General features: G+C 37.4%; 1 protein-coding gene across 1 annotated transcript in view; it reads left to right on the top strand.

Moving 5' to 3' along the window:
* The window catches only part of LOC140229165 (diacylglycerol kinase zeta-like), a 295,749-nt gene extending 290,184 nt beyond the window's left edge, over nt 1-5,565 (top strand). The window contains exons 21-22 of the mRNA XM_072309430.1: nt 100-300; nt 4,614-5,565. Of these exons, the coding sequence (XP_072165531.1) occupies nt 100-300; nt 4,614-4,663 (251 nt within the window). The 3' untranslated portion in view covers nt 4,664-5,565. The remainder of the gene's footprint in view (nt 1-99; nt 301-4,613) is intronic.
* Nucleotides 5,566-13,740: the final 8,175 nt, after the last annotated feature.

Here is a 13,740-nt window from a genome sequence, read left to right as displayed (position 1 = left end):
AAAGAATCACCCTACTTGCACTGAGAATCTTCTCAAGGTTCTTGCATGCAAATGACTACAACCTATAGGTGACTGTTCTCCATTGTCCTGTATACACAGGGCCAAAGCATCTGCTGGACTGTGTGGACATTGAGAAGCAGCAGACCGCCCTGCACAAGGCGGCCTGGTACATGAGGCGGACAATTTGCGCCATGCTGGTGGAGGCCGGAGCCCTGCTGACCATCACCGATTACCAAGGCAACACCCCGCGAAGCCAGGCACTCAAGGCTGAGGACAACGAGCTCGCGATTTACCTTGAAAGTAAGGAAGAGGCCGCTGCTTGGACGGACGTCTAAGAGGGAGCCCTTCGCCCAAGATTTTTTTTTTTTTCATCTCTCTCCTTTTCCAATGAACTGCAAGCATTTATTTCTTCGTGCTTCATTATCTTCGTTATCAAAGTTGGGGGAGAACACACAGCTATGTTTTGGGAGATTTTGAGTTGTTCGTTGTTCTTCCTCCTTTAATTGTTTTGTATTTTATCTTCTCTGAGTCTTCTTACCACATAGTTTTTACGTAGACTGACAGAAAAGGGTGTTGGCAGGAGAGGGAGAGAGAAAGCAGGATTCTCCAAGGTTGGGAGTTTTTTGCCATGCCATGTTGTCCTTTTATCAGTGTCCTCCCTCCCTCCCTCCCAGTCTGGTATCCATCATAACCCACCCCAACCCACCCTCCAGACGACATATCTATGCCAGTGGTAGCATGACAAGTTTTCATCGGGTGACTTTGGTGACTAACATTGTCTGCATACGGTACATCATACAATTCCACTACCCTTGCCCCCACTCCCCCCCCCCCCCACCACTTTTCATGACCCTTCTGCCCTGGGCCGAAGTATTTCCTTTATCTCTCAGCTCTCGTTTCTTCTCCTTTCTCTCATCTGTGCTCCTGACATGAAACAAAAACACATTCTGTGCCTGTCATTCATCAAACTTTGTGGGCTGTTTAAATGCAAGAATGCATATTTGTCATTTTATTTCTTTTTTTTTTCAAATCTTGCAAACATTAATGAGTTAGTCACCACACAGCAGGTTGCGTTCATTTGTCGAATGCTGGCAAACACATCTAAAACACTGTATGTTTCCCCGAACATTGGTGACTTGATAGACTGGATTTATACTTGCTGTAAGACACAATGATTTTTTTTTCTTGAAGATTGACAAATAAATGACTGAATTCTTAATGCACTTCTGCAACACACATACTTTTCCTGCATGTACATTCCATTAATTATCTCAAAGATCCAAATGTGCAGAAATTTCTTTACATGCAGTTTTTTTTTTTTAATTCCTTACTGCAGGGCTTATCCAACTTTTAGTGATTTCAGAAGAGCCAATTCTCCCACTCTTTTCATTGCAAAACCACCTGTTGTTACTCTTCATCCCCCAGTCATTTTGTAGTACCATGGGTATCCAATCTACCAAAATAGATTTTACTCCCAAGTTGCCATTAGTCTTTTCATATAAGCCAGTTTGGAGTTAGCTCATGGGTACATTGGTACGAATGACCTTTCTTTTTTCTCAGTTGGTTAGGGGCACTTCACTCGTTTTCAGAGCAACATAATGCATAAGCTTTACGTAACAATTTATGGAATTCATCAGTCCCGTTCAAACAAAGAATAAACTTGCGTAGACCAGATGAGCAGAATGATCTGTCAATTCACACTTGAGAAAGCATCCATTTCATTATTTTGCATTGGATGTATTGACAATCTCTTTCTATTGATATTGCCAAATACCACTTTTGCTGTCAGGTGGATGTGCTGGCAAGCGGCATTTATAAGGATTACATGAATAATCATTACATGACAGATGCTTATCCCAGTAAATTTAAAAACCAACATGCCTGTTGGTCCGAATGACCTTGTTTCTGCTCATGCGCAAACAAAGTGGAACTACGAACTGGCTTATTGCATACCTCATTTACTCCATTAATGTGCATTTAATAGCGTCAGTGTGTTGGTATGCATGTGACTCCTTAACATGTTACCATGATAAAGAAAATTACAGATGTCAGATCTTAGTACATGACGTAATAAAGTGATTTGACTTTTATTAAAAAAATGAAAGTGGCATTGGTTCAAAAATCAAGTGTGACATCTCCACTACCTTGTTCTCTTTTTGACTTTCATATTGGCAAGAATGTTACGATATTCAAAGTTTTCACTCCTTATGAAGCATGTCACTACAATTTATTGAATTGACCTGTTATTTGAATTGCCAATCTCTGACATGGCTTAATTACTGCATCTGAACTTTAAAGCCAACTTTCCCTAAACTTTATTCAATTATGGTCAGTTTTCTTGGCATTTCTGTGAGCGTTTTCTTTTTTGTTTTGTTTTGTTTTATTTTTGTATGGTTTGGTTTCAAATGAAGTGGAAGCTTGGAGTTTTGATTGTTCGAAAAATTCCCAAGTCAGAAATTTGATGTTTTGGAGATTTTGCTAGGCACTGATTTTGACAGGTCACTTGCATCTTCCTTCATCATGTCATCTTCATAATCACACCGTCATCATATCACTTTGTATCATGATTGTGACATCATCATCACTATAACTATCATTACCACAATCATCACCCTCTATATGTGGTCATTAATAGTGTGGCTTGTGTATAAACCTCACACGCATGCATCCGTGTCATCTCTTATTCAATCGTCATTTCATAAAGTGGTTTATCAGTTTAATAGACCATGTTCATGGCATGTATGGTGCATCATATCTCCAGTGGCTGTGGTAATCTACCTCCACGACAACAAAGCTGCCGCAAAATGTTGTACCTCTGTTGCTCTAGGGGCCTTTCATATGACTGGGCACTCTTTGGAATCACTGTTATCTCTCTGATGTGTTCCTGCATCTGCCCATTTGTTATTTTCTAGAGATTTGTCATAATGCCTTTACTTATGCTTCCTCTAAAATGACCTTCTCTGCAAAACACATCCCGTTACCTTTTCACTGCCTCATTTTTGCCCAAACTTAAAACGCTTTCGCCTTATTTTCCTTCTATAGCAGACAATATGAAGATGTCACCATCTAAAAAAGAAAACAACTTCTAGATAAGCCCTCAACAAATACTAGTACTCATAGCGGCTGTAAAATATTCTTACTCATGGATTTCTGACGGAATACAATTGTCAGCACATAAAGGAGAGGGGTATTGTAAAGAGTGATAAGAAGGGTTTTTGGAGGTAAAATATCTCATCAATTACGACTCCCATCCCAGTTCGGCAATTTCCCTCCAACACAATACTCCTGGTTTGTGATGTGTAATTGTAGTGTCATCCTATTCATTCATTTTCACTGTGGTTTTTGTAAGCTGGAGATATTATTCTGGATTGTTTTGTCTTCCGGCGGGAAGTGAGCTGAGATCTTCCCCCCATTTCTTCCCACCATCCACGTGAAATGAGCGTGAGATAAAGAAAGATGATGCCATATGTTTCTGCCATATAATCTTCCATAGCAACAGTGTCCAATACCTCTTCCCCACCATCTCTGGTGTATGTGTTTACGTTCTTAATGTACTGTGTTGCGCATGCCCTCATCAAGTGTTATTGTATCTTCTGTTCCTGTTCTGTGTCAACATCTCCTTTACTGTACTTCCCATCTAGAATATATCCTATGTAGTATTCTATTTTTGTTGTTTTGTTTATGGTGATGGTCCTTATGATTTTATATTCTATATAAAGTGTTATGTCATCATGTAATTACAATCCACACTTTCTCTGTAACCAAGAAAGTACTATTATTTGTCTGTTATAAAGGCACAAAGAATATATGTGATATGAACAAGATAAAAATGATAGTATCCTTAAATGCTATGGTAGAATCCATTCTTTGGCAACTAAAGAGAGTTTATGGAGTTCTTTTACATCCATTTTTTATGGGAAAGATTTGTTGATTTTGTATTTGTTTTGTTTTATCTTGGGAGCAGAGAATTAGAATATATTTTGATCAAACAGTGCAACCTTTGATATCACTGGCTAAATATTTCAGAGTTTTGGACGAGAAATGTGACTTTCAAGTCCTTTTCTCCACTGCATGTACATGTGGATCTGAGAACAGATGCATTATCATCTGGACATATCTTTATATCAGGAAACTATTTGGACAGTATAATGATGATTCACAATATCCTCCTGCAAGGTTATCAATGAAGGGGCAAAATTTCTTTTTGCAGAACAAGACAGTAGATTCATGATACAATATTGGGATTACTGCTAGGATTTTCAAAGTTCTTGATAAACCATTTCTCACGTAAAGAGGCTATCAATCATGAAGTATGGCTAAAAAAAACCCATAGATTTCATGCACAAGATGTGATGTACAAAACTGTCCTGACCTTCCAACTCACTTTACAGTTGTTTCTCTATTTGACATGAGATATATCTGCAGATGTCCATTGATATAGCAAATGGTGTTTGTATTTCATGCACCGTAGTGTGAGAAGCAAAAGGGAGTATGAAAATCATGAAACACTCTTTGAAGAAAGCTTTTCGGCCGTCTGTTGTGACGATCTGTTGTCGTCAAAGGAGATGCTAATTTTGTTGTTTCTGTCTTCCTCTTATCTGTGTCACCTGCAGGTCACGAGCAATTCCAGCGACTGAAGGAGAACCATGAGACAGCAGTGTGATGCCAGTCTCTCTCACCGTTAGGCTGTTAGCAGCGGGTTCTGCTTACAGCACATGTGACCAATTTTTAAATGTGATACGGGAAAGCTCCGTGGGACGTGATGAATGCAAAAAAAAAAGATGTGAATTGAATTTATCGTCCCTACGTCTTTGTAGCACGAAGACTTCACAGGCTGCGCCTTGACAGACAAGAATATCATTGACATAGATTCCTTGGTGATTTTATCCTTTTTTTTTCCCTCTTTTAGCAAGTGGATAGATTTGTCCCCTTGTTTAACTGACAAGTCTGAGTCACATGATATTGCTGGTCAAATGAGCGAGAGGTCAGTGATGAAATGCTTGACCTGCATCACAGTGAGACGTATTATCTGTAAGAAATCCTTGACCCTGTGGAATGGACATTGAAGTTTGAAAGCAGAACCAAACCAGCTCCTGCCTGCCACCCAGCCTCTTTCTGTCAGTGATCACTATCAAATTTCTATCAACCTCCGCACATTTTCGGTCATAGAACGATTAAATCGCCAGACGGATATGTCATGAACGATATGCTGAACTCATTTCACAGACTTGGATCTGTGATTGCATTGGTTTTCTCCTGGATTTTGGGGACTTGAATGCCTGCATGATGTTTTGGTAGTTGCTGGTTGCACCTGATTTCAAGGGTGCAAGAAAGTCTGACTGTGTAGTCTGATGAAAAAGTGACCCTACTTATCTTTTCTTGCATATGTGAAAGAGAGAGGGGTACATGAATTTAAAAAATAATAATAATCAAATATTTACACTTGAGTGTATTCAGAGAGAGGGGTTACTGAAAGTTACTTTTGAATCAAAAGAAACTACACTGTTCATTACAGTAAATTCAGCTTCAAAACAATGCATGAAAGTTTCATCCCTGAAACAGAGATCAGAGTAGATTTGATATACTTATGTTTGATGACTGCCTCAAGAATATCTATAAACAGATGAAGAAGAATGGTTGAGAATTTTTAACATCGATATCTTTCCTGACATATGTTGCATTTTAAAGAATGATATTGGATCAATTACTGGTACCATTTCTTAAGACATGGAATTGTAGTTTTAATCAAAATGTAGCAACATTTTCCCTTTAAGAATATTGCTTTACCATAATATATGTGGGTTTTTAATATATCTGATCAAGTGCAGTTTTTAAAGAGATGATTTTGCGTTTCATGTGTATATATTGAACAGAGATTATATTTACAAAATATAAATGTCAGCAAAACGGACTGACATTGCATGCAATGGACAATGTTTATCAGTGGTAATATGATTGCTTTGAGACACTAGTGAAAAATTACAGGAAAATGATGAATACTTTATGTGAACAACCAGAGATTGCAGGACCAAAGGAAAGAGAAAGGAGAGGGAAAAAAGACAAGAGGGAAATATGGAGACATTAGCTGAAGACTGGATTTTGTGCATGATAGATGTAGGTTTTTACATCATATCAGAGAATTTCAGCTCTCAATATATGTTGTGATGCTGGAAATTTTCCTTTCTTTTGACTATCTTCGGGACAGGGCATCTCTGTTGAGAATCGTCAGGGCTTCTGTCAGATTCAGAGCCACCCTTCGTGACCTTTGACCCAGCGTGTCTGAACAAAATCTCCACATTCATGTAAAGTTAGAACTGTGGACATTGTCCAACGTATATGGAGATTGATGTAAATATCAGCAACTGACCAATCAGGACTCATTGTGCAAATAATTGGTGTTTGTGGATATTCATCAGATGTGATATGGAAAAAAACAAATTATTTATAGACTGTATCATAGAACAAAACTAATCATTGTACATTGTAATTATGTTTAAAAATTATTTATTTATTAAAAAAAACATATCAAAAAATATTGTGATAGTTCAAGTGTCAAAGGAAAGAATACAGCTATGAATATCAAATTTTGTGAATCAATGGGAGCTTATGAGAACCTTGAAACCATGTCATTGTGCAACTTCCTACTATATGTTAACACGAATGTAATCTCACCACACTGCATTTTCTTTTCGTACAATGACTCGTCACCTCCTTTTCAGTCACCACTGCACTGTAAAGAATTTATTGTGTGTGTGTGTGTGTGTGCATGTGTGTGTTCATGTGTGGGTGTGTCATTGGAATAATTTCAGCATTCATGCACAGCTAAATTCACATATTCACTACCATAGGGATGAATAGAACAAATGCTATTGATATAAGATAAGATGTCACTAATAGCACTCTTAAATCAAAGATGCTAAGGAAAGAAAAAAAAAGAAGAAATTTTACACATGCTTACCTACCTACATGTGCTGTCTGTGTGTTATAATAAGTGGACACTTTTTACTCGGCTCACTCGATTTCCCTATAATTGTTGTTTATTATTTTTGTTGTAGTGCACAGAATTGTTTTCATCACATTTCTGGAGGAAATTAGTCTCTAATCCCACATATAGTGTAGCAGGGAATCGGCATAATTCAGCAAGACCACTGAGAGATGAAACACAGTAGCCATTTCTATTGCACAATGCTCAAACTGAAAACAAAACAAAAAAAAAAGATTACTTTTACTACATGTTTTGCTACTGCAATTAAAGATTGATCATACATTCGTTAGATGCCCCGTCAAGCAGTCTGATGAAATATACAGTTTTAAAACGAGATATTTCTGTTTGCAGCATAACTATTGAATGTTCTTTAATAGATTAGCTTTCTTACAGCTAGGTTACTCCATTGAATCTGTGAGTTATTAACAAACTGTCTGCTACAAAAAGATTAATTAGTGATTACCAATTCACATTGCATATCATTTATGTTGCTTCACAGAAGATATTATGATATGGATGATTAATATCTGTGTCAAAATGTCAGCCCGTGAATATATTCTGGATTATTCCTCGTAGATCAATAATCATCTCTCCAGAAAGATTAGGACGGGAAAAAAAATGGAAAAAAATTGAAAGAACAAAAAGTTTAGGAGACACTTCTTAGGAATCAAAGGAATTATAGTAATGATATCGTAGTATCGGGGTAAGGATAGAAATGTCATCATTTAGAAGAAATTCCAGCAAATTGATACACAGAGAGCCCCAAGTGTTATTCTTAGCATGTAAAAGCACATCTTGTTATTAAATATCCTGTTAAGAATTTGAGGTGAGCTACCAAATTGAAGAAAAAAAGGGTTTGAATTTAAAAATTGCTTTTTGAGAGGTGACAATAGTAAAGAGCAATGCAATGAAAGATCAGATCTCTCACAGGTGTCAACAATAATGTTGACGTGTCTTAACCAACTGTATCAATTAGTTCAATGCTTTCGGTGTAGGAGGTAGAGTTATATGCAATTTAAGGTCCATGTGTCGACTGTTGATAAGGTTGGTGCTATCGTGTTTGTGATACTATAATGTGAAGGGATGCCAACCATCCAATACACATATGGTGTTCTTTATGAGGAATGTGCTAAAAGAAAGGGAAGCAAAATTGTGTCAATGTGAAATGCGTCACAGCAAAATGCACTCAAGAAAGTTTTGAGAGTTTATGCCAGCTTGTACATGCGCTCAAACCTATGTGACATGCACCTGTGTTTTTCTGCTAGGCTGCTATATAAGAAGAAATTCTGTGCCACAGTGTGCTTGATTAATAAAAATGTGAGACAATCTCATGGTCACACATGTACACCATCTGCATGCAACCAGAAAAAAGAAAAGATAACATTGGTATGAATTTAGCTGAGATATCATACTTGCAAACTATGTTAATGTTTGCTCCCAGGCATTGTAATAGCTTTCCTGTTACTTCTGCTTATATCTTGTTGGAGAAGCAGTATTGTAGTTTATATTTGAGCTGGATCTCAACCTGTGGTACTTCATGATGAGCTTTATTTTTACTGTAATTCTATGATTCTTCTCACGTGCGGGCATATGGATCTTTGAAAGATCTCGATTGTGTGGCCTTCTACCACAAAGATACTTATGATGCTTGATTCATTGGATGTTCAAGACATACGAAATGCTATCCATGGAGAATGAAGAAGAGTTGACTACCGACTTACTGGTAGTGACAGGAGGACAGACAGAGGAACATGGAGATGGTATCTTGACGTCATCTGCTCAAGACTCAGATTCTGCGTGTATTAGGGGAAGTGAAAAGATGCCTCATTGAGGATTGTGACAAGATCTTCAAACTTTTTGTCCAAATTCAATCAGCCAGTTAGCCAGATCTGATGAAAATATCGATCAGAGGGTGCTGATGACAATATTTGTCTGATGTTAATGGTGTCTAATTAAAAAAAAAAAGGAATGTAGAGCAATTCCTTCATGTGGATATGATGGTGTTGAAGCAGGTTGCCATAGCAGAGCGTGTCCAAGACAACTAGAAATTTGTATCATGCAGAATGAGCTGTGCCACCGTGTAACGTGTGAAGATAGCTCATTGTACGTTTTGATACGGTGAACTTTATTTTTATGCAGTACCGGTAAATGAATTTGGAGACCGAGAAGCATATCTTACTTTCCATACAGCCATCTCAACTGTCTCTTTTGTAGAAAGAGACCCCTCTCTGAGGGAAAAGTTTTCTAGATCTCACCATAAAGAGAAATACTGCAAGATGTCAGGTTTTTGTAGATCCATGTCTTATGCATTATACAGGGATAAATAGTTTTTGCAGTATAAAAGTAAAGTAATGCCATAGATCAAACACTGGTGCAGAATAGTTCAGCAGTCAAGCAGGCCATACGATACGTAGTATATACATTAGATCATGAATTGTTTCACACTTTTTATTCCTTCTTAAACTGAACGAGGAATGTCAAGTAAATCTCAAGTACTTACTATAAATTTATAATTGACTATAGATTTCAAAAGAGATTATGAAATGCTCAGTACCCTTTGAAGGTTTGTTAAGAGGAAATTAAGCCTCATAGATTGTTGTAATAGCTTCATAGCTGATAAAAGAATGAATGCCATCAGGGTATGGTGTAGCCTATTAATGACAAATAGACAGCTTAAAGTTACTGTAGGACGTACAAAACTGTGATGGCTGAACATTGCATTTCAAGTAGCATAGAACAGGAACAATTTCACTATCCCGGCTCGGCAGTACCTCTGGTTTCAACCTCATTTTTTGACAAATTTTCATTCTTCAGTGACTCAGCCCCAAGTTAAGTTGATTCTGTGTTGGAAAGCAATGTTTGTAGTTTTTAGCGATGTTGTCATATTTCCATAAGTTTCCCCTTCTCTCAAGCCAATATCTACCTCGTCAGATGCAAAATGATGACTGGCGTACATGTGAGTACTCCCCAGGGTCAAAATAATATCTCACAATCCCAAGCAATCTCGTAGATAGAATTAACTCAAAGAAGTCACGCAGTTTTTTTAATACCATTATCACAGGTTTGGTGCTACCGTGAAATATGGTGAGGAAGAATCCAAGACTGAACATTGGAGCTCACCAGAATTAAATCCTCACCTTTTGAGTAGTCTAATATCAGACTTTTGTAAACAATAATGAAAAAGAGATGAAGTGGAGAGAAAACATTCACTCACATGTACGACAGCTCGTCGATTCATTTTGCATTTGGGATTACGGTCAAAGTTGTATACAAAGGGCATGGCTCACTTATTCTACAGACTGCAGGTACTCATGTTTCCATGGAAGAGTAGGTTGACCCTGTCATTTTACTTCGATTAGATGAATTTTTACCCCCCTTTAACACATCCTCTGGAACAATAACTGCCAAAAAGTTTCCCCTCATCCGATCAACCCAGCTTTACTATATTATGAGAAAATGACAATCATGCACAGGGCATATTTGGTATAAGTTTTTGCTGAATTACAAATATGTGTCTGGATGATTTTTTGTTTTATTTGTAATTGGGTTTTTTTGTGTATAGTGTATCAGAACACATTGCTAACTAATTGAGTCATACATGTACTACCAAAGTTCACCTGGAGTTTGGAACTTTGCGTTTGAATGGAGATTTGGGGATGTTCGAGTCTCTATAAGAGCGCTATAATTGGCAGAGTAAGTGAGCCATGTTCTGGCAGGTGTAGCTTAGAAGAAGAACATACACTCCACTGGGCAGCTAAATAATCAAACAAAATAGACACAAAGTAGCATCATCTACTCTCTCTCTCTCTCTCTCTCTCCCTCTCTATCACGTTTTCTGTCTCTCGTTTTTATTCTAACTAACTTTAGAGTTAGTAGTCTCTCATTTGCAAACTCTCCCAATTTTGGTAGAATTGACCACAAATTTTCTTCCGGTATCAGTCGAGTATTTCTGCCATGATAGCTTCAACACATGTCAGGCAATGAAAGAAGAAAACGTTTCTTCAAACAAACACATGGTTTATTTCCAGTGCTCTGTTGATCATCAAGGTCTCTTTGAATGGTTGGCACCCTTTTTCAGCCACCCTGGTGTCACTCAGTCTGATTCATGAAGGTAATATTCATATCGCACCTGATGATTTGACCAATTTTTGACTCACTTCGTAATCTTCAAGTGCAGATTGCCATCAATTGTTGACTGGTATTTTGGGACTTCTACATTTAGCATGAAAAGTATGCATGATACACAAAGTCCAACACTATATGGTCAAGCTGTCATATTCAACAAGAAGTTGGATTCTTTTGAATTTCTAGAGCATGGATGAAAATTCATTTTCACTTTTCCAAGCGAGCGATATCAGCATAGATGTGGTGTTATTTTCTCTGCGGTGTGATATTTTAAAATGGAATCCTGTCAGAATCAGGAAAGCTTGCAACTGAGGACTGTAATATGACAAAAAACATTTTGTCCCTTTCTAACATTCTCCTCTTTCCATTTCTTTGTCGGTGAGAAAGGACAGACTAGAGTCAATTTGGTTATGTAGAGGCATGTAGGGTTGGGTAGAAATCATCCATTCTTTTAGTACTTCCTGATCTTTTTTGTATCATTATTCATTAGGCAGCATGTGCAAATGAAGTTATCATTTATGACACTGACTCTTTATGAAAAATAGTATCCTTCCACCTATCCTCTGACTTACGAATGCAATGCTGATTAGAAATGAATCGTAAACTGCTAGTACTAGATTTTCTTAAACTAAGATTTTAATTAAGATCTGTGGCGATGTAAAAAGATACTTCAGATCAAGCTGAATGTTAAAATCAAAGTAAAATTAATTCTGTCATCTATTAAGTCTGTCATTGCATTGTCATCATCATCATCATCATCATCAATGTCATTGTCACGACAGATTTGCCACAAGACAGTTTGACCAGAGCACATCACTGTGATCCCATAGAAGCTGTATGTGACTGCATGACGTGCATGTCAACTTTTCTCAATGTTTGGTAGTGACAGTGACAGTATATTTACTGATGGCATACCATGTGTGTAGATTGGAGGTCATGTCCCCCAAAAAGGGTGGAAAGAGTTGTTGATTACGCTGAGAAGGCGAAGAGTAATGTTAGATCTTTCCAACAGTGGCATGTCATAGAGGGGGTTGGAAGGAAGACCAGCGTTAATTTGTCCGCTGATAACTGGAAATGCTTTACCTTGCCTTGATGGCTTAGGATGAAGCTGTTCCAATGTTAGAATGGTTTGCTGTGAATAAAGAAAGGTCAAGAGTTACTAGTAGTAAATTTGTAGGGGAAGAAACTCTTGTGCTAAAGATCAGAATTGAACCTATGGATCACAGTGTGCAGCCATGGTGCTTCCCACTGAGCTTACAGTGTGTGCTATTCAGTTGACAAAAGTTGGTAAGTTAGGGTCAGTACAGCCTAAGATTGGATCAAATCTGGGTAGACTTTGGGAGCACCGTTCAGAAATAAGTTAAAAGCCTTCAGCCTCTCAAGGGAGAGGAAGGTAAGGGATGACGATATGAAAGGAAAAACAGCATACAACAAATGCCCACATGAACATGAAAATGCTGTATGTATTTGTCATGGTGACTAAAAGGGAAAAAAAGTGTCATTCGTTTTACTGATTCCTTGTGGATTGTTTATGATTCATTGTGTCAAATGAGATAATGCAAACAGCAGATGGAGCAATCCAGAACTGCAGACTGGTTCACGTTGGTTATGGAGATATTGCTCTTTCTCTACATCCTGTGAGGTTAATGTGACTTAAACGTTTTAAGCTATTGATTGGATGGAAAATAGAGAATGGTTGAGGGTCTGAGTACAGTTGCTAATAAGTCAGTTTTGAAATGGTCCATATCAGTCAGATATTGTTAGTCAGAATGAAGTCATTGCAAAAAAAAAAGTGTGTCGAGATTAATGTGAGAGAGAGAATGCTAGACAAAATGAAGCAAATGACAACGACGGAACACTGCTCTCGACAATGTATTTATTGATTGATTTTCATTTGTGGTAGCGTCACTATAAAACTAAAGCAAGAAACAGTACGAGAATCTTTATTTTACCTAAAGAGAAGATATGTGTTGATCACATAACCTATATTTATGAACCTTTTTTGTGTTAATATTAACAAAATGCTGGCATTCTAAGAAACAATACCATGCTAGATGAACAGTAACATTTCTATTTGCATATTGATGTATGCATAGTTCCAATAGAGATATGAATGTTCCTAGAAATTTAAGTTGAAGAAATTACCTGTGAATTGGATTACTCATACCTCTCAGTGCAGTGCATATGAATAGCATGTTAATCGTGCCTATGATTTCTATTTATAGATTGGAAGCTGGTTTCCCACCACTTTTAAAGTATTCTATGCCGAATCGAGTTTAGATCTTAATAATGATCTGTCGTTGTATTCAAAGTGATGAAATCCATGTAATAGTTGTGCATGCTGGTTGAAATAAGAGAATGTCATAGTGATTGAAATAAACATTTACTCAAATGGTGAATCCAAACAGTCTTAGGGTGACAGACAGCTGTTTTCCAAATATCCATTGAAAGTTTAGACAGTGCCACCAATTGCATATGGAATTATTCTGATTCTAGAAGTTAGCTCAACAATGAACAAGTCATTGCTTTTGTCTTTTTATTATAGTTAAATCATATTCAGTTTGCATAGGGTGACTCGGTTTTGGACTAGTGAAGTAGATACTTATCAATGCAACATGGTGAAAATATAT

Source organism: Diadema setosum, chromosome 5 (assembly GCF_964275005.1).
Source record: "Diadema setosum chromosome 5, eeDiaSeto1, whole genome shotgun sequence".
Classification (NCBI taxonomy): Eukaryota; Metazoa; Echinodermata; class Echinoidea; order Diadematoida; family Diadematidae; genus Diadema; species Diadema setosum.
This window is presented reverse-complemented; position numbering and strand designations above follow the sequence as displayed.